The following is a 22,765-nucleotide window of genomic DNA, read 5'->3' on the forward strand; positions in this document are numbered from 1 at the left end:
CCCCAGACCCCGGCGCCCGTGCCCGTCTCTGTCCGCGAACCATCTGTGTACCATGTACAGCCCACAGACTTAAGATGGGACCCAGCATCCGTGATCCACTCCTCCCTCGTGGGTATCACCACTGTGAACTTATAGTTCAGATAAAAAACTAGGCTTCATCAGGTCCCCGATCATCATTGTCGTACCGAGCTCGATAGCTGCAGTCGCTTAAGTGTGGCCAGTATCCAGTAATCGGAAGATCGTGGGTTTGAGCCCCACTGTTGGCAGCCCTGAAGATGGTTTTCCGTGGTTTCCCATTTTCACATCAGGCAAATGCCGGGGCTGTACCTTAATTAAGGCCACGGCCGCATCCTTCCACTTCCTAGGCATTTCCCATCCCATCGTCGCCATAAGACCTATCTGTGTCAGTGCGACGTAAAGCAAATAGCATCATTGTCGTAGGCCAGGTCTGGTGAAGCCTTGTAAGAATAGAAGCATGACCTCTATTTGGATTCTTGAAAGACCATCCTCCGAGTGAGCAGAAGCGGTAAGCACTCATTCCTACCATCTCCTTAACATATAAATGTAAGGGGGGAAGGCATAGGATGGCCTCTATTGCACATAATGGTGTAGTATCCAGTTCCCCTGTTATTCCTAGACACGCAAGTCTTTGGACACTGTTTAACTTGGTGGTCACAGTTTTGCTCTCAGAACCTGGCTACCAGACTAAAGATGCGTAGGTGATCATGGGCCATACAATAGAAATATAAAGCCATTGGACCACCCTAGGTCATAGGCCCCAAGTCTTACTGACGGCCCTGCGACAGGCCCACACAATCTTGCGAGCCTTGTCCGCCTTATGGTCTATATGTGTTTTCCAACTCGGTCTTGCCTCAGGGATTACCCCTGGGTACTTGACTGAGGTTATCTTAACTAACTTTTTCCCAAATGACAGTCCGTTTAGCCTTCTCCTCCTGGTAAACACCACGAGCTCCGTTTTGTCGGGATTGACTGACAAGTCCGTATCATGGCACCATCTTTCCACCCTGCGTAGGGAGCTCTGTACGAGCTCTGAAACCGTACTGGGGAAATTTCCTACCTCCATCAGGCTAATGTCATCTGCATAGCCTTGGGCATAAATTCCTCCAACATTTAACCTGGTAAGTAGTTCATCCACTACCAGGCACCATAATGTTGGTGATAATACCCCTCCCTGTGGACACCCCCTGTCTATATTAGCTCTCAACATTACTGCGTTGCAGTCGCTTAAGTGCGGCCAGTATCCAGTATTTGGGAGGTAGTGAGTTCGAGCCTTACTGTCGGCAGCGCTGAAGATGGTTTTCCATGTTTTCCCATTTTCACACCAGGCAAATGCTGGGGCTGTACCTTAATTAAGGCCACAGCCGCTTCCTTCCCACTTCTAGCCCTTCCCTGTCCCATCATCGCCATAAGACCTAACTATGTCAGTGCGACGTAAAGCAACTTGCAAAATATTACTGCGTTGAGGGTAAACAGAACATGACTGCCCTGCAGTGAGGCCATAATCCATCTTATGAGCATCCTACTCACGGCTCTTCTCTCTAGACTAAGTTCTATGGAGCCCAAAGAGGGGGAGTAGTTAAAGACCCTTCTATATCTAGGAATACCACCATAGTAAGTTGTTGCTGACCCAAGGCACTCTCCTGCCTGGAAACAAGCTGGTGTAATGCCGTCTCAACCGATTTCCCTGATTGGTATGCATGTTGATGAGAATGCAGGGGACAATCTCTTAATACTTTCTCCCTGATATGCCTATCCACCAGTCTTTCCAAAGTCTTAAGAAAAAAAGACATTAGACTAATGGGTCTATAATCCTTAGGTCTAGTATATGATGACCTTCCGGGTTTAGGTATGTACACTACCTTTGCCTGACGCCACAAGGAGTACACGTTTGCCACGGTGGGACAGGCTCTAAAAATTCTGACCAGGTGTGGTATAAGGACCACTCCCGCTTCCTGAAGAAGCGCTGGGAAGATCCCATCCATTCCTGGACTTTTATAAGGGGCAAAAGATTCTAATGCCCACTTCACCCTTCTTGGGGTAACAATCTCTGTGGCTTCCTTCCAACCACTTCTATTGGGTCAGAAGTATCCGCTCGATTCTGCTTCACTATTCGTGACTACTGAACCTGGAAAATGGGCATCAAGCAATAAGCTCAGGGTCTCCCCCTCTGTGGATGTATATCCACCCGAGGGAGTCTCCAATGAGCCCAGCCTTGCCCCTCCATCCAAAGTTAGAATTTTATGAAGCCTTGCCGCTTCATGTTGACTCTCAATGGAGTCGCAAAACTGTCTCCAGGATTTCCTAGAAGTCTTTTTGACTTCTGACTTGTACTTCCTTTGTAATTCTTTGTAAGAATCTAACTTGCATGGAAACATTGTGGCTTATCGAACTTTCTTATGATGAGGCGAGGGAGTCGTTCGCTTCCATCTGCACTACAACACAGTACAGTGACCCCATCTCCTTTAAAGCCAGAAGTCCATTTGATCTCAGCATTAAACAAAAGATGCAGTTTCATCGACATTGACAATATTGCAATTTATAAACTTCATTATATAGGTCCATATTGATGCAACTTAATTTAGTGACAATATTGTTTGGTGCGTACGAATTGATTATAATTATGAGCCATACTTTTTTGCCAACTGCCGGCATCGCCAGTGTTCACGGATTCTGTTTCTCCGCACAGTGTCTGCTACGCGATATTGTGGCATTCCTTAAAACGCTGAATACTAATGAATTATGATTTCACTCAAACTTAGCAACTGTGAAACACACTGTAGACATACTGAAGCAAGTTAAAGTGTGGAAAGCTACCCCCTGCACATTCTGGAAGATGCGTTCTATTGTGACGCTGAGGAAGTTTGAATTGAAATTACTCTGTTAAATACAATTTTAAAAAAAATGTAAAGGCAGTTTTGAATTAAAAGTCTGAATTGTTTTCCGTTTAAATATAACATATGGGGCAGTTTTCTTCCATTCGCGGTTACACAAAGCATAACTGTACACCCATCGTCGAAAGCTACGTGAACCAGGAGTGTGTTGCCAACCTTGACTCACATAAAATCTGCACTCCAAGTTCATACCTCAAATTTCTTTAAAAAATATGTGGGGCTATTTGCGTAAATACAGTATCTCTTATTTCTTTAAATTGTGCCCTTCTGGCAGAGAGGATGACCTGCAAAAATATGTTGATACTTTACTGGGATGCTAAGTCAAATAATTCCCCCTTCAGTATCAAATTCTGAATGAAACCAAACTTGATGTAAAATGGGTTGCCACTGTAATATGTTAGGCTAATACAAAAATTGTTTAAATTCAGCATGAGAGATGGTAAATGAGGTACTTCTACAGGAAAAGATAGAAAAATCAAGGCTGCAGTGGTATGGACAAGTTAAGAGAATGGGAGGAGAAAGGATACCTGTACTGCAGATCATGTACCAAACAATAATGGTGTCTTTCTTCTGACAGCAGCTTTACCTTTGTTAATCCTGTAATGGTTTTCATCTATGAAGCGTCTCTTGAATGGCAGGAATTTTGATGTGAAATTTTTCTAGCATATCTGTGGGTTGTTTTAGTTTTCCAAGTTTGAAGAGAGTGCTTGCATTGAGAGTGCCAATGTTGTGTTTGCAAAGAGATTTAGAGAAGCTCCGACTTTTCTCCTCATGATGTTCCTGGTCACCCAGAATCCGATGACCAGGAAAGTTCAGTGCGTTGACTGCGGCCTGGGGTAGCGGATTTGTTTCCTTTTGTTCCATCATGATTACTTCAAGTTGAAGTTAGTTGTGGTGATCTTTAATAAAGAAATATAAGAGTTTTGTCTGTACATTGCTCAGAATTTGAAAATAATGGTGTTTCTGCATCGGTCATGTCCATAGTAACAAGAAAATGCACTTTTTACTTTTCCGTAATTTCTGTCTGTTTGTCTGTCTGTCTGTCTGTATGTATGTACACGCATCACGAGAAAACGGTTGAAGAGAATTTAATGAAAATCGGTATGTGAAGTCGGGGGATGAGCCTCTACAATCTAGGCTATAAATCATTTTACTCACGCTGAGTGAAATGGTAGTTTAGGGGAAGGCCTAAAATTGAATTCTCAACTATTCATGTTATTAGTGGTCTAATGAAAATCGGTATGTGAAGTTGGGGGATGAGCCTCTACAATCTAGGCTATAAATCATTTTACTCACACTGAGTGAAATGGTAGTTTAGGGGAAGGCCTAAAATTGAATTCTCAAATATTTATGTTATTATTGATCGTATTTTAAAGAAAATGGGTATGCAAAGTTGGGGAATAAATTGCTACAATCTAGGCTGTCAATAATTGTATTCGCACTGAGAAAAATGGTAGTTTAGGGGAAGGCCTAAAATTTAATTCTCAAATATTGTTGTTAATAGTAGTCCTATCTTGATGAACCTCCTCTGCGAACCATGTGACCTTGCCGCGGTGGGGAGGCTTGCGTGTCCCAATGATGCAGATTGCCGAGCCGCAGGTGCAACCATATCGGATGGGTATCTGTTGAGAGACCAGACTAACGAATGGTTCATCGAAAGGGGGGTAGCAGCCTTTCGGTAGTTGCAAGGGCGGCAGTCTAGATGATTGACTGATACGGCCTTGTAATAATACTCAACATGGCTTAGCTGTGTTGATACTGCTACACGGCTGAAAGCGACGGGAAACTACAGCCGTAACTACCTCCCGAGGACATGCAGCTCTCTCTGTATGAATGATGTACTGCTGATGGCTTCCTCCCGGGTAAAATATTCCGGAGTTAAACTAGTCCCCCATTCGGATCTCCGGGTGGGGACTTCACGAGAGGGGGCGATCATCAGGAAGATGGATACTGACATTCTGCGAGTCGGAGCGTGAAATGTTAGAAGTTTGAATCGTTGTGGTAGGTTAGAGAATCTGAAAAGGGAGATGGATAGGCTAAAGTTAGATGTAGTTGGTATAAGTGAAGTACGTTGGCAGGAAGATCGGGATTTTTGGTCAGGCGACTATCGAATAATCAACACGAAATCAAACAGGGGAAATGCAGGAGTTGGTTTAATAATGAATAAGAAAATTGGGCAGCGGGTAACCTACTACGACCAGCATAGTGAAAGAATTATTGTCGTTAAGATAGACACCAAACCAACGCCCACCACAATAGTGCAGGTCTATATGCCTACTAGTTCAGCGGATGATGAAGAAATTGAAAGAATATATGAGGAGATAGAAGATTTAATACAATATGTAAAAGGTGATGAGAATTTAATTGTGATGGGAGACTGGAATGCAGTGGTAGGCCAAGGAAGAGAAGGTAGTACAGTAGGAGAATTCGGATTGGGACAAAGGAATGAAAGAGGAAGTCGGCTGGTTGAATTCTGCACTGATCATAATTTAGTCCTTGCCAATACTTGGTTCAAACACCACAAACGACGGTTGTATACGTGGACGAGACCTGGAGACACTGGAAGGTATCAAATAGACTTCATTATGATTAGGCAGAGATTCGGAAACCAGATGTTGGATTGCAAAACTTTCCCAGGAGCAGACGTGGACTCTGACCACAACTTGTTGGTTATGAAATGCCATCTGAAGTTGAAGAAATTGAAGAAAGGAAAGAATGCAAAAAGATGGGATCTAGACAAGTTGAAAGAAAAGAGTGTGAGGGATTGTTTCAAGGAACATGTTGCACAAGGACTAAGTGAAAAGGCTGAAGGAAACACTATAGAGGAAGAGTGGAGAGTCATGAAAAATGAAGTCAGTAGGGCTGCTGAAGAAATGTTAGGAAGGAAGAAAAGATCAACTAAGAATCAGTGGATAACTCAGGAGATACTAGACCTGATTGATGAACGACGAAAATACAAGAATGCTAGAAATGAAGAGGGCAGAAAAGAATACAGGTGACTAAAGAATCAAGTGGATAGAAAGTGCAAGGCAGCTAAGGAAGAATGGTTGAAGGAGAAGTGCAAGGATGTCGAAGGCTGTATGGTCCTGGGAAAGGTAGATGCTGCATACAGGAAAATCAAGGAAACCTTTGGAGAAAGGAAATCTAGGTGCATGAATATTAAGAGCTCAGATGGAAAGCCACTTCTAGGGAAAGAAGACAAAGGAGAAAGATGGCAGGAGCATATCCAACAGTTGTATCAAGGTAAAGATGTAGATAATTTGGCTCTGGAACATGAAGAGGCTGTTGATGCTGATGAAATGGGAGACCCAATTTTGAGGTCAGAGTTTGACAGAGCTACGAGTGACCTAAATAGGAGTAAGGCACCTGGAATTGATTATATTCCCTCTGAATTACTGACTGCCTTAGGAGAAACCAGCATGGCAAGGTTATTTCATTTAGTGTGCAAGATGTATGAGACAGGAGAAGTCCCATCCGATTTTCGGCAGAATGTTGTTATACCTATTCCCAAGAAAGCCGGTGCTGACAGGTGTGAAAACTACCGCACCATTAGTTTAGTATCTCATGCCTGCAAAATTTTAACACGTATTATTTACAGAAGAATGGAAAAACAAGTTGAAGCTGAGTTGGGAGAAGATCAATTTGGCTTCAGAAGAAAAGTAGGAACACGTGAAGCAATCCTGACTTTACGTCTGATCTTAGAGGATCGAATCAAGAAGGACAAGCCCACGTACATGGCATTCGTAGATCTAGAAAAGGCATTCGATAATGTTGATTGGACCAAGCTTTTTATGATTCTGAAGATGATAGGGATCAGATACCGAGAACGAAGAATTATCTACAATCTGTATAAAAATCAGTCAGCAGTGATAAGAATCGAGGGCTTTGAAAAAGAAGCAGCAATCCAGAAAGGAGTGAGGCAAGGCTGCAGTTTGTCCCCTCTCCTTTTCAATGTTTACATAGAACAGGCAGTAAGGGAAATCAAAGGGAAATTTGGAAAGGGAATCACAGTCCAAGGAGAGGAAATCAAAACCTTGAGATTTGCCGATGATATTGTTATTTTATCTGAGACTGCAGAAGATCTCGAAGTTGCTGAATGGTATGGACGAAGTCTTGGGTAAGGAGTACAAGATGAAAATAAATAAGTCCAAAACAAAAGTAATGGAGTGCAGTCGAACGAAGGCAGGTGATGTAGGAAATATTAGATTAGGAAACAAAGTCTTAAAGGAAGTAGATGAATATCGTTACTTGGGTAGTAAAATAACTAACGATGGCAGAAGTAAGAAGGACATAAAATGCAGACTAGCACAAGCAAGGAAGAGCTTTCTTAAGAAAAGAAATTTGCTCACTTCAAACATTGATATCGGAATTAGAAAGATGTTTTTGAAGACTTTTGTGTGGAGCGTGGCATTGTATGGAAGTGAAACATGGACGATAACTAGCTCAGAAAGAAAGAGAATAGAAGCTTTTGAAATGTCGTGTTACAGAAGAATGCTGAAGGTGAGACGGATAGATCAAATCACGAATGAAGAGATACTGAATCGAATTGGTGAGAGGAGATCGATTTGGCTAAATTTGACGAGAAGAAGAGATAGAATGATAGGACACATCTTAAGACACCCAGGACTTGTTCAGTTAGTTTTTGAAGGAAGTGTAGGTGGTAAGAACGGTAGGGGTAGACCAAGGTATGAATATGACAAGCAGATTAGAGCAGATGTAGGATGCAATAGTTACGTAGAAATGAAAATGTTAGCACAGGATAGGGTGGCATGGAGGGCTGCATCAAACCAGTCTATGGACTGATGACACAAACGACAACAACAACAACATCATCTTGATGAAAATCGGTATGCAAAGTCAGGAAATAAGTCGCTATAGTCTAGGCTGTAAATTATTTTATTCACGCTGAGTGAAATGGTAGTTTAGGAGAAGGCGTAAAATGTAATTCTCAAATATTTCTTATTAGAGGTGTAATCGATGAATGCTACATAACTAAGGTAATATAGTATTTAATTTCCTATTATTCATGTCTTATACATTGTTACCGTACTGGCTATGATCACAAAGATATTCATGAATTTGGATTTTTGTTACTAAGTCCATATCAGCGCCAAGTAACGAGAAAATGGGTAAACAGTATTTAATGAAAATCGGTATGTAAAGTCAGAGAATAAGAAACTTCAGTTTATGGTATAAAATATTTTACAAATCACAGAGTCGAAAGAGAACTAAATGTGTAGGCCTACAATATAGAAAGCTCATAACTTTGATCAACAATAACATTACATTGACCATTGTTTGTCATGATATGCTTTGTGTCTTCTGTTGCTCCTCATCTCCGGTAGATAGGATTACTGCTGCGTACAGAGTATTTTTATTTGATTTACGTCGCACCGACATAGATAGGTTTTATGGCAACGATGAGGTAGGAAAGGACTAGGAGTGCCTTAGGTCTAATTAAGGTACAGGCCCAGCATTTGACTGGTGTGAAAGTGGGAAACCACGGAATACAATCTTCAGCGCTGCCGACAATGGGGGTTCGAATCCACTATCTCTCGGATGCAAGCTCACAGCTGCGCACCGCTAACCACACGGTCAACTCGCCCAGTCGTACAGAGTGTAACAGCCTGCCTGAATATTGATGGGAAGTAGCTGGGGAGTTAGATAACTTTCTTCTTTAGCATGCCGTTCCCCTGGTTTATAAATTTTCTGATAGTACTGGTACGTAACACACTGGATCATCATAGCATTCGGGCTATTCAATCCCTACTCTGAGGCACTGATTGGAATGAACAGTGTGCATATTTAGCGGAATAATGGCAGATGAGTGTTCATGGCAATCTGCGGCCTGGTCATCCCAGCTCTGGAACTTTGGACTATTAGATTGGCACCGTAATCTAACCGCAGCACTGTTCGTTAAAAGTGATAAAACGTGCGACTTTCCATTTGATCGAGTATTTTATATGATAGCATTGCTTTTAATCGCTACATTAATACTTACGTTTTTGTAATGACCTGTGTTGATTTCAGTAAGGAAAACCACAAAGTCAGTCTTTCTGAGAATCCCGTAGCGAGGCATGGGTACATCAGCTAGTCTTTAATAAAGATCACGGTAATTACAGACTTGATTGTTGAGGTCATGCCATATTTCACTGCTGCACCAACTAGGTGAATGGACGCAGACCACTATACTGCTAATAATAAGAGTTGGCGTCTGACATTTCTTAGAGCGAGGTCCGTTTACTGCCTGCCGAGGCGGGATGAAGGGAGTGGCTGTGTGGTTGCTATGGAAACGAGGGTGGGGCGACTGCGGTTGCCATGGAGATAAAACTTCAGGGCAGCTCGTCTTGCTGGGAGTTGCCAAACCTGTCACTGTCACTGATAAGAACCTGATTGTTTGTGTAAGAGTGATCGCAAATGGGACGACACAGCCTGGCCAGGTAGTCTACAACAGATCACAGCGGTCAGAATGAACGAGGGAACAAGTGAGCCGGAAGCGAGGGATAATGCTGGAATGTGGCAACATCGTGAAATGGCACGTGCAGTGCTCCTCCCTCCAACCTTACCTGTCAGACGCCAACTTTAGTTAAGTCTAGTATAGTCACTGGGTACCAGAACAGACACTAGTGGATTTTTTGACGTTGTGTGTTTGGTCCGCGAGAGCTATTTTATTTCACTCAAGTCTGCCGGCAAGCCGGTGAGGACTCCCCCAATCTGCCACCTGGGATGAGCCACATCGGAGTATCACTTCTCCGCCTCCTACGACACCGTAGTAAGTTCGTGGTTAATACATTACATTATTAATTAAATTGTGGAGTTTTAATATTTAGTAAATCAGGGGTTCAAACCATCATACGGTTACAATACACTTTCTGAAACAAATTTTATTTGGAGCCTTATATTTTGGAGTAGTGGGTTTTAAAACATTGTTTTCTTGTCACACTCTTTGACCATGAATTATTTGATGGTCACACTCGGCCATATGTGGAGAGAATGACTTTGGCTGCCATCTTGGAACACAACAACTCACTTAGACCGACTCGAGTCGAAATTCAAAGATGCAAGTTTTAACATTTGTTCTACCTATATTCACCTCTAGATTTTAATTTTCTCTTCATTAGCAGGCAATTTCACATTTTTTTCCTTATCAATAACTAGGCTATCAGAAAACAAATATGCACCATGCTAATCAACTTCACACGATTGTGTTCCTGATCCGTATCATGCAACAAATATTTGCTACCCTTCACTGTATCGCTCAAAACACAATAACTTTCTAACTTATGACTGGTATGCAAAATATAAGCACAATAAAGCTCACTGAGTTATTCAACAATCTCACTGCTAACCAGCGAGCAAATTTGAACTTTCGTTAGGCTAATGGTTTGCTCTGTGATGTTCAGGAATTCGAGGTCTCTTCCTGTTATCACGCAACTTTCCCTAACCTGCCTTTTGTGGTGAGGACTCTTGTCTGTGTTGGAAATCACATTCCTTTTGCAAGAACATTTTCAGGGCTAGGAAGGATGTGATCGTACTAAGCAGTAATAGTGAAAATATGTGACTCGATAAGTGAGATAGTGTGGTGATAACCAGGACTTCGAATTTACAATATGCTAAGCAAGAAAATATCTTAGTTAGGACCGTACGAATGAGGTGTCACTGTTTTACCATATTTACCAGCATAATTTTCCCACCCATAATATTGAAAAATATGACAAAAATAAAACTTCGCATAATTTTCCTGCCATGATTATGTAGAAGTTTTCCATCATCATTAACTTTTCTATTGTTTGTTATTTCGTGTGGCTATTTCTAGCCGAGTGCAGCCCGTGTAAGGCATACCCTCCGATGAGGGTGGGTGGCATCTGCCACGTGTATGTAACTGTGTGTTATTGTGGCGGGGGATAGTGTTATGTGTGATGTGTGAGTTGCAGGAATGTTGGGGACAGCACAAATACCCAGCCCCCCGAGTCATGGGAATGAACCAATGAAGGTTAAAATTCCCAACACGGCCGGGAATCGAACCCAGGACCCTCTAAACCGAAGGTCTGTACACTGACCTTTCAGCCAACGAGTCAGACACTTTTTCATTACTGTATTATTTTGCAAAATCTGTGGTCATGAAAACATTAAAGCGTTTGTAAATTTAACATTCATCCATTAAATAATTTGTATCACTCAAAACACAATAAATTTCTAACTTATGACTGGAATGCAAAATATAAGCACAATAAAGCTCACACACGCACCTGATAGTATATGCAGGCTGGCTCACTTAACTGTTCACCTCTTCTTCTAAACATTTTGAGACACAGTGCCGAACTTTTCGTGTGTTGTGCTACTCTTCAAAAGATTGCGCATTACTACATATAAGTGACTGACCTACTTCCAGATTTTACAATATAAAATCGCGCAGTGCTAATCCCCATTATCTTATATTGCTTCTTCAACTGTTTTTGTGAAAGACTCATCCTTTAATTTCTTGTTTTCCTATGCATTGTTTTTGTATTTTTATTCGGCTGATGATGACCCAGATTGGGGTCGAAACCGGTACCGCTTCCGCTTATAATTAAGTAAGAATGTAACACTACATTTCTTATTTACTTGTATTGAATAGGTTGAACTACGTTATTTGTTATTTCAATTTAATTGCGGTACAGTTCAATACGGAACATCATGAAATTTTTATCTTTAAATACTAGCCGAAGACACGACTATTGCTGATCTTGTCATCTGCTTTGTGTGTGACAGTGGATTAATCAAGAGTATATAAATTACAAGTGTACTGTTACTGAGGGAATGCACGCATGTTCCCTTTTGATTCGTTAGTAATTTTTCGGCCTAAATAAATTATTTTTTGTTTTATTTTGTACTGCGTTTCCAAATTCCTTTGTTGAATACATAATTTTGTTTTTATTTTAAATTTATTTTCTACTAATTTGTTCAGAGAGGATGATTACCTTGTTATACTTCCTCTTAAAACAAAAATTTACCACCACCACCACCACTGTTCTGGTTCCCACCTAATATAACAAGTATCGTTTTCACATTCAAATCATAGTATAGGTACTTTTTAATGTATCTTTGATCGTGCATATGGAAAAGGCTGACAGCTTGTACACCATAGCAAGATTTGTGTCACTTCTAGATGCAGTGAACTGAATTGGAGGATTGGACTGGCTGTAAAGCAAATTAAGGCAGAAACGGTGAAGAAGTAGTTGAGCAAAGTGGGGTTTGGAGAGAGTGATAATACAGGTGATGGAACAAATGAAGCTCTTGAAAATGTATCATCAATAACTAACTTGTGTCAAGTAAGAAACATTCCCTGTGAAGCAGAGAACTTTATTCGAAGTGATGAACAATACATCACAACTCTTTCGAAACAGCTACAGCCCTTTTAGCAGTGAGGTAAGCCAAGAAAGAGAAGGAGACTAGCGACAAGATGAAGATCAAAACTAGGTTCAAACCCACAAACAGACCCTACAGTGCATTAGTGACATAAAGCAATTTGCCATTACATCTAACTCTTCCATGCTTCTTGAACTAATGTACTTAGTTCAGGACTGCATTCAGAGACGTTAGAAAGAAGAGGAAACAAGTTTCTTTGTTTGATCTCTGGAAGAAAGCTTAGTGTTGTGAAGTACAGTACATTGTGTTGTGATGGAAATAAGTGAGTGTTGTGAAATAGTGTAATATAGTGTTGTGATACTGTGTATCATACTGTATGTAATAATAAAGCACAGTAATAATAATAATAAATAAATCAATGTACTACATCATTACGTACATCAATCTTGATAGCTGAGTGTCATGTGTAGACAGATTCAGGTAAGCTCTAAATAATATTTTATAACACTGTGTATTGTATCACGTTTTGTTTGGTGATTGATGTTTGCAGCAACAAAAAGAATGATTTTTGAGTAATCTAGAATCATGTCTAATTTGGAAAAGAAATTAGATTCTTGCGATTCTGCTTCAAGGAAGTTTTACTGGTGGTTGGGATTATGGTGATTGTTGTTTTAAGAGGGAGTACAACTAGGTAACAATTCTAGAGGAAGTTTTACTATACAGTAGTTATTTGCTGCCTGGTTGGCTCATTTTACATTACTGACATGTAGGTAGCAAGCAGAGCAATATTGAGCTAAAGGATTAGCAGTGTTCATGAATTTTAAGGGGGCTAGTGCACCACTGTGTATTACTGGTAATTGAAAGTGCTGTCTGTATTCAGGTCTAAGTTCATAATTTATTTTTTAAGAGTATTTCAAGTTCTGGTTATTTGATTTGTGTTTTGTATGCTGTTGCAGATGTTGATAAGTATATGGACATGGTTGACAAGCTGGATTTAACAGAAGCAAAAAAAGCAAAAATATTTTTGGATGGATGCAATGTAAGTACCAGATAATTTATTTTGTGTTTGCCAGTGTTAAGTAAATTGCTTCTTTACTGTAGCTGCAAGGTATTTCATGATTATGGTCAAGTAGGTTTTTGGAGATGTTCAAGTAGCAAAGGCTGGGGCACTAGCACTATCTCTCAAATGCAAGCTTATAGCTATGTGACCACGAATGCATCACCAACTCGGATGATGTTTGAATTGGGTCTGCTTTAGTTCAAACTACCATGTACAGATCACAAGGAGTTTTAAGGAGGTTCAATAATACAAATGCATATTACGGTACCAATGAATTACACAGTCACCACCATCACCACCATCTCTTTGCTCTAGCAAGCTGGGTGCAATTGTGTACGAGCCTCCTCCAGTTTGTCCTGTCCGTCCACAGATGTACTGTATAATCCTGAATACTTCCCGCCACCGAATAAGACCCGCACCCTAAATTTGAGACGACAAAATATGGAAAAAAATCAAATAACTTACATACCTATTTAATTTTCTTAAAAAGTACCGCAAATATAAATTCAAATAGCTTACAATTAATAAAATCATCACAAAAATCATAAATAAAATTGGTCCAATACTCAGATCATTCGCAATTCACCCTGGTCATCTGCAGTTTCATCACAGGAACTTTCACCGCTGGCATCTTCCTACAAATAGTCGTCCTCACTACCGTCCACTGAATTTGAAATTCCACATTTCTTAAAGCTTTTGGACACTGGATCGTTGGGAATGCACGCCCATGGGGTCTTGATCCAGCTGTATATTAGTCCCACTTTAAGCCTCTTCACTCGTCCGGTTGGTGTTAACGCGTGATCACCATCAGACATCCATTCGGTGTACAGCTGTTTCATTGGAATTTTGAAAGGCCGGTTCACGCACACATCCAACAGCTGTAGAATAGAAGTGAGTTCTCCGGGAATTATCGCAAAGTCGGTTTTTCCTTTCCTCATCATATCTTTTACGGCGTCAGTTGTATGTCCTCAAGGAACTGTCCAACACGAGCATGTTTCGTTTTTGTAAAAAAGCTCCCAGGTGACGTTGCCAAACGCACTTCATCCAGTCCTCAACTGACGCACTGTCCATCCAGCTGGACTCGTGTGTTCTAACAGTAACACCGGATGACAAGTTTCCTTTCGGAATTGTTTTCCTTTTCAGAACAACATATGGAGGGAGTTTGGTTCCATCCGCTAATACACACAACATCACCGTACATCGTTGCTTTTCGTTACCACCTTTTCGGATGGTTACACTTTTAGAACCCTTCGTATCCACTGTATTTTCCAACGGCATTTCCAAATAGACAGGTGTCTGGTTAGCATTCCCAGTTTGCGATAGCAAATAAGAATTTTGCTTCCTCAGATGAATAACGTGACGCTGAAAGGCTGTTAATTTTTCTTCATACGCCCCAGGGAGACGGCGTGAAATATATGTACGTTTCCGAAAGCACAATCCCTTTCTCCAATGAAAGTTTCGGATCCATCCGCGGCTTGCAGTAAAACCCTGTGTTTTGAGTTCTTTTGAGATCTCTAGTGCTCGACAAGAATAATTAAAGAACCACCTAATTGATACTTTTTTTTTTTTGCGTTGGGCAAAATTAAATAAACATTATCACTCACAAAACATGTTTCAACCACTTAGTGGTCATCATCAGCTGTATAAGGAAAGTTAGATGAAAAATATTGGACAATAAGCACAATCATTAATCTTTAGGTTATGGAAAAAATATTTGCTGTGTTGATTGACTGGTAAAAGTTCTTTGGTACCTTCTTAGTTAAAAGTGGCAGTCATCTGGTTAGGGCAGCTTGCCTTACGTTATATATCATATCTTAGAAAGATGTTTAATCTGTGCTGCCTTGGGGATCTGTCTTTGTGCACAACCTAGTGTAGTAGCGATGTGACACGGTTTGATTGTTCGTGCAATCCATAGGAGAAAAGGGAAGTGGAATTGTGTCGTCATCTAGTACGTCACATGAGGGAGGAGGGAGACTTAGCTGTGCTTCCGCGACGTCGTGCTTGATTATTTAACTTGTTCGTCTTACTTGTCTTCTGTCAATCCATTCCATATATTTACTGATGTGCTCGTATAAGAGGTTTTTTTGCTCATTCATTTCGTTAAGATTCCATTCCCCGTTCTCTAATTTATCAAGAAGAATGTGGATGTTTTCTAGGTTGTTCATTAACGTCCCTTTATTGATCTTACTTATGATTTGAAGGTCTTGTTTGATATTAGTGAATTTGTGGTTCGCTTCTTTCATATGAGCTCCCATAGCAGAGAATCTTCTGTACTTCTCTGCATTGACGTGTTCCTGATATCTAATTATGAAGTTCCTTCTTGATTGTCCCACATATGTTTTTTTACACTGAGTACATTTCAACTTATAAATGCCAGATTCTTGGAAATCGTCATCTTGGAAGTTTATTGGCTCTATTGTGATTAAAGAATCTATGTTTCGTATTGTTTTTGCTTGAAATGCTACTTTGGTGTTGTATTAAACAAATTCATGATTTCGTAAATCCTCGGGTTATTAAAGGTGAATTTGACATACCTCTTAGTCTTTTCTGATTGCTGCTTAAGTTTAATTTGTTGTTGATATTTGCATTTAGAGATGATTTTGTTGATGAATTTCAGACTGAAACCATTATGCAGGGCTTGTTGAAGAATGAAAGTTCTTTCTTCCTGTCAGTTTCTGTTAGCGGTATTTCAAAGGCCCTGTTGCCGAAACTATAGTAAGCAGATTTCTTTTGTGAAATGGGATGTAAAGAATTGCTTTTTATTGTGGTCATCTTTCTAAGATATGATATATAACGTGAGGCAAGCATTCCTAACCAGATGACCGCCATTTTTAACTAAGAAGATACCAAAGAACTTTTACCAGTCAAACAATCAACACAGCAAATATTTTTTCCATAACCTAAAGATTAACGATTGTGCTTATTGTCCAATATTTTTAATCTAAGTTTCCTTATACAGCTGATGATGACCATTAAGTGGTCGAAATATGTTCTGTGAGTGATAATGTTTATTTAATTTTGCCCAACGCAAAAAATAAAGTATCGACTAGGTGGTTCTTTAATTATTCTTATTGATTATACTTATCGATACAGTCATGAAGTGGACTACTTGCAATATCTCTAGTGCTTTCAATTGACACATTTCACTAGAAACACCACATCCTAACTCACGGTTTTCTATCACAAATTTATGGAGTCGTTCTTCAATTTCCGGGAACACTGCACTCCGTCCGTGGAATGCTCTGCGATCACTGTTACTTTTTTATTTTTCCTTCTTCTTCCGCCAATCACAAAACACGATTCATCAATATCGTACTTTCTGTCAACAGCACGATTTCCATATATTTCAGCTTCGCTTACAACTTTTAAGTTTCTCACGCACAGTAAATGACCGCAGACACAGCTTTGAATCCATCGCTTACTATCGAGGCAGCATTTTCATGGGGCAGATACGGAATTATCCTGGAGATATTTATGCATAACAGATACAGAATTCGAATGTGAGCGAGGTAGACTTCCTTAACCAACAGTCTCGACTCTCACAAAGTATGATATCCCGCGAGATCAGCTATTCGCGCACCCAGCATGCCAGTAACACTTGTGAAACAAATGACGATCAAGCATCCACAGCAGTGGCTTTCGTATTTACTGCATATTTTCCCATATTTTTTGATTTACTGTATTTCATTACCTTACATTTCGCGTTTACATGCCACTGTAACCATATTGAGAGAAAATCGATCTTGTTTTCTAGAACGCAACTAAAACACAATAAGACGTGAATGCCCATTTACGTGTGGTATATTGAGTACGTTAACCGTATTCAAATCTGTTTCACTACTCCATGTAAACGTAGTAAATATTTACGATAATGAATGGCTTGAATACGACCCGCACCCAAGATTTAGAACCAATATTTTTAGGAAAAAAGTGCGGGTGGTATTCGGGATTATACGATAGTTCATGTATGTAAGGCCAGTTTACATCTGTAATTTCATGGCTCCCAAACATCATGCGCCTTCCTCTTGGTTTCTTCCTAGGAATACTGTGGTCAAAATATGCTCGAGGATTTCTGTGGAGACCCATCCTTTCATGTGACTGTACCATTGCAATCTCTTCATTCTATTGTCTCCAGCAAGCTTCTTTCCAATTCAAGCTGCTGTCAGATATCTACATTCCTTATTTTATCCATTTTTTTATTTTAGTAGACAAGAACAGAGGAACTTAATTTCCGTTGCCTGAAGATGACTCTGTTGATCCAGTGAGTGTTGCTTCTTCCAGACCATACACCAATACAGGTTTCAGATATATTTTGTACAAGCTGATCTTGGAAACTAACGGAAATGTTTCATCCCAAAGTACGTGCAGCGCGATAGAATGTGGAAGCTCTCTGTATTTTGTTGCTAATCTCTTTATGTATGTTATTGTCTGAAGACATAACATTACCTAGATACTGGAAGTTGTCTACAATATCCATCTTCTTATTTCCAATTCTTAGATGAACAGTTAGAGAGTTTCTACTCATCACCAAGCTGTCTTGGTTTTGCTGATTTTGAGAGGTAAGGTTGTAAAGTTTCATGGCAAAGTTCTAGTCTAGCTTGTACTTCTGCTTCCATCTCGCCCCATACCATTACATCATCAGCAAAAACCAGAGCATTAGTTGTTGGATCCTTTGTTTCACCTTCTTTGTAAATTTCATCCATCACTTGAAGTTCATAAGCAATGTGACAGTCTTGTACACTCCTGCTGTGAGCGTTGAAATCAAATATAATGATGTTGAATTAATGGATAAGAACGAGTTAAGGGACTTGATTCAACACATTAAATCTTGAGGGTTGCCTTGTTATATTGTGATAAAAAGGATCTTGAAGGATGCAGCTTGTGTACAGTTGTTGCTGGGCAAGGAATAACATGCTTTTGTTTTATCGGCACGTCCAAAGGTGGATAGCGACATATATTAACTTCTAAGATATATATTGAAGGACCTAAGTTCCTCAGTTCGATGTAGATATATGAAGTCTATAGAAAAAAGGAAAATTAGTAAGAAATAAAAACGGGGGAAATTGGTAAGTTAAAAAACAAGTAATATTATGAGACTCACCTTGTTCAGCTTGCTGTGGAGGCTAGACATGTTTAGAGGAGCTAAAAATGAAGTATAAGTGGAAGTAAGGACAGATAATGAACAGAGGTAGGAGAAGGGGGAGGGATTAAGGGATGTGGGGGTAAGGGGAGTTGTCTAAGGTGGATGAGGGGGGTGTTGTGATAGGGGCAAGTAGCGCGAGAAGGTGTTGTGTATGTCGTGAAAGATCGACCGCCTACTTGTCAACTGGAAGCTTTTAAAAACCAAGATAAAGAAGTCAAAAAGGATGTTCGGTTACTCAGATACGTCATTAAGGCTTAGGTTAGGATTAAAAAATTGATCGAGGTGTATAAAACAGTTTTCAGTGATATCAAGAAGAGGACCTTTGTTTAGGACACTGAGAATTTCAGCATTGGTTCCTGAAAAAGATTACGTGACACAAATATTCCTCAGCACGATTATATCATAAAAGAAAATCCAAACAAAACATCGCAATATTAAAATCTTTTATACTGCAACAACCGCAGTGACATGGATGGATAAAATAGAAGAAAATCATCACGAAGTATAGGCCACTAAAATAAAACAAAGGCCCTCTTCTTGATATCACTGAAAACTGTTTTATACACCTGATGCTTACTTCAAACGTATTTTGCTAGCTTCTCTAGCCTCTCGCCGGGCTTCTGAAATGTTGGTCCTGGCCGTTGGAGTTCCATTGTTTCCTTGTTCTGCTTTGTGTACGTCATGTCGAAATCCCTCCTTATAAACATAGCTGGCGAGCAAATTGACCTGGGCTCAAAGCTTCCTGTAGAAATTGCGATGTGTACTGAGGAATGCGGATGTTCCTTGCCAGTTACCAAGACTTAATAAAAATGAAATATACTCAGTACATTCAAATAAATGACATTAATTAAATGAGCACTTAAATAAGGGCTCAGTATGTACAGACATGCAAGCCTTTAGATGTTGTGTATGTAGATCATCATCATCATCATCATCATCCTCATCCAGATATTACCAAGTATTACCTTCTACAATGAAATGTTCTACAGCAAGTTTAGATGATGAAATGCATAATGTGGCTGGTGGGGAAGTTGTCCTACTTTTCGCACAACTATTTTAACATCGACAGGACATCTCTGATTAGCAGATGCTTTTCCCAATCCATTCCTCCCAATAAATTTAATTCCCAAACTGTTGTCCTCAAGATGTGGATTCCTGATTAAAACATTAGCAAACATGCTTGTTCCAAATTCAATAAAAATGTAACGTTATGGCCAGTGGAAAGGAATTACAGCTGTATATCGTCATCAAGGAAAGTTTTGAAAGTGCTGGACAGTTTCTGATTGGGAACAAACAGTAAATCACACATTTTTTTCTATTTTATTTATTACGAGTTCAGCTACCCAGTATTGATGGGAAGGCACAGATTTGCACGTAACATAGCTAATAATAATAATAATAATAGTAATGATGTTGTGGCCTCCAGAGAGTCGACACCCGTAGGTGACCTATGTGTCTGTTAGGATGTCTGCATTCAGGCCAGTCTCACGTTCCGAAGCATTGTCAGACACCCTAGACATGGACTGTTGTTTATAAGCTTTGAACAATGATTTTCCAAGTGTTGCTCATTTTTGGTGGCTATAGTAAAAGGCATCAACTCTCAAAAGTTTTGCATCCTTGACTCTAAATAAGTTCCAGTTAATGGTATATCATGTGACTTAATTGGCAAAATCATAGACTGCGAAGGAGAAAATGCATGAAAGAAAGAGTGCATAATATCACTCAAAGAAAGGAGGGTTCAGGTTTCAAGATTAGCACTCCCATATGTATGGAGAAATTAAGACAGGTAATTGGAAATTTGAAAATAATTTATTACAGGAAAATATCTGAGAACAACCAGATTGGACATATATGTAAATACCATGTGGATGTATTCGAAAAATGAAATATTACTCACTAAATACTGATCATACGAGTTACTGATTTTTGAAAGAGGTAACAGAGGAAAAATTCAGGCGCAGGGCTTGTTAACTATTCAGATAAGATGATGATTGGTGGTTTTATTACTTAAGCAAAAAGAGGCAAGGAAGAATCGATAAATTAAAGCGGAAAAAAGAAGTAGAGGAGGAATACAGTAACAAGTATAGCAATTGCCAGAAAACTCCTTACACTGTGAAATAATGGGCTACACTCCACAGTACTATTCAAATATTAAGAACCACATTTAGCACTATGCGAAGACGATTATAATCTGTAACGGTATTCTTCAAATATCCCACGAAATAGCTGCTCGATTCCTCTCTTGCCTACTACCAAACGAACAATCACGAGTTTATAGGAATGAAGACGAAAATGGCATTACATTACTTCCCAGCTGGCAAACAGACTGAAACATTGTCATGGCAACCGGTATATTTGCTGTCAGTCTGCGAGCATGTTTGTCACTCGTGGTAGAACATAAAACCAGTAGTAAACGGTATTTTTCTCAGTCATTTGAAGAGTAAGCAAAGTTTTGTGCAGAACAAAAATTGTTGAAAATGAAGGGATGTTTCACAAATAGTCTCCAGATTTTACAGAAAATCAGTAGTAAATGAGAAAATACGAAGGGGTACCCAATAACAACCGGAATGACATTGCCGTGGGCGAAGCTTGTGTAGTACACATTTGTGCTGCTAGGCGTGTATAGCGCAACTCATTGCCAGTTCAGTGCCGCCTGTATTGTCGACCTGGCTTGTTCTGTTCATGTGCAGTGATTTTTTTTTTTGCTAGTGCTGTTTTGTTTTTGTTTCATTTTTTATGATGGCACGTTTAAGTGAACAATGTGCAGCTGTGAAATTTTGTTTTCTGCTCTGTAAAAATGCTGCTGAAACTGTTTTAATGTTAAAAACGGCTTACAAAGATGACGCTATGGGAACAACTCAAGTGTACAAGTCGTTTGCTCGGTTTAAAGATGGAGACATGTCGATTGATGACAAAACCTCTTTCTGGACATCCATCAACTGCCCGAATCGAGGAACATCTTGAAAAAATTTGAGAGCTTGTGTTCTCAGATCGCCGTCAGACAGTTGGTCAACTGTCAGAGATTAGTGGGTTATCTTGGAGCTCGGTTCAGTGAATTTTAACGGAAGATTCGGGAATTAAAAGGGTTGCTGCCGAGTTTGTTCCTCGGGTTCTGACTGACAATAAAAAAGAACGTTGAGTTGAAACGTCGTGTTTTGAAACAACAGCTTGAAACTGATCCAGATTTTCTGTCAAAGCTCATGGATCACATTGCATTTAAGTGTCCTTTATGTGCTTATAGAGGCTCTATAGAGGACCTACACTGTGTCTCAAGCGAAGCTCTTTTCTGGCTCTCAACTTTTGATATGGAATTTTAGTTATGAACTTGAGATGGTAGTTGTACATATTGTATATAATATTGTATTCATCATACGCTGTTTAGGGGTAGGCAGGAATATCATTCTTCAAAAGCTGGCGGGTGCATCCTGGGGTGCTAATGCTCAAATCCTGAGATCCACTGCTGTTTCACTTTCTTATTCCATTGCTGAATATTGCTGCTCAACCTGGCTTAACAGTGTTCACACTGGACTAGTAGACACCTAGCTAAGCCAAGCAATTCATATCATTATAGGATGCATCCGACCAACTAACACACACTCGCTTCCCACCCTAAGGCTGGTTTCACACCAAACACGTCCAGTTACATCAAGCCCGTCCAGTCACGTCTAGTCCGTCAACAGGAAAATCCAACATGGAAATCTCCCTTTGTTTTAGGCTACCACAGCTATATTTCATTCACACAGACCACGCCTGAGTGAAGTCAAGGTTAAACCAGTCCCGTCAAGTGGAAGAGGAACCAAACTGGGCTTGATTCTGATGCATCAGTCCAGTTCAGTCTTATTGCTTTAACAACACGAGTCACATTCTGAGCAGTGTAGTTATTTAGCGGTTTTTCCTTCTTTCGTTTTGTGCATGAATCTGGAAAAATAGATTGCGAAAAACTAATTGAACTAGTGAGAGAACAAGAGGAGCTTTACAATGTGCGCACCCAAATCACCGCAAAAGGGATATGATAGCTGCCATGTGGAAGGAAATAAGAGATCAGCTGAAAACTTCTGGTGAGTAAAAAAAAAAAAAAAAATTAATAATACCTTTTATTTCAAATATTTTTAACAATACCTTTCATAATTCATGTCAGTGTTTTCTGTGTTTTTAAACTGGAAAAATAAAAAAAAATGTAGGTTAAACAAACTGACACAAATTAGCAACCAATGCAGTCATTTTGCCAAGGCACAGATCCTGCTGGCGAGATGAAATAGTTTTTCAATGATTCCCTGATTTTCATGGCTTCACAAGTACCTC

At 39.9% G+C, this 22,765-nt stretch overlaps 1 protein-coding gene across 1 annotated transcript in view; it reads left to right on the forward strand.

The window, feature by feature from the left end:
* Positions 1 to 22,765, forward strand: part of mus101 (mutagen-sensitive 101) — a 508,677-nt gene that overhangs the window by 154,912 nt on the left and 331,000 nt on the right. The window contains exon 9 of the mRNA XM_068224988.1: positions 13,217 to 13,299. Within this exon, the coding sequence (XP_068081089.1) occupies positions 13,217 to 13,299 (83 nt within the window). The remainder of the gene's footprint in view (positions 1 to 13,216; positions 13,300 to 22,765) is intronic.

Source organism: Anabrus simplex, chromosome 1 (assembly GCF_040414725.1).
Source record: "Anabrus simplex isolate iqAnaSimp1 chromosome 1, ASM4041472v1, whole genome shotgun sequence".
NCBI lineage: Eukaryota > Metazoa > Arthropoda > Insecta > Orthoptera > Tettigoniidae > Anabrus > Anabrus simplex.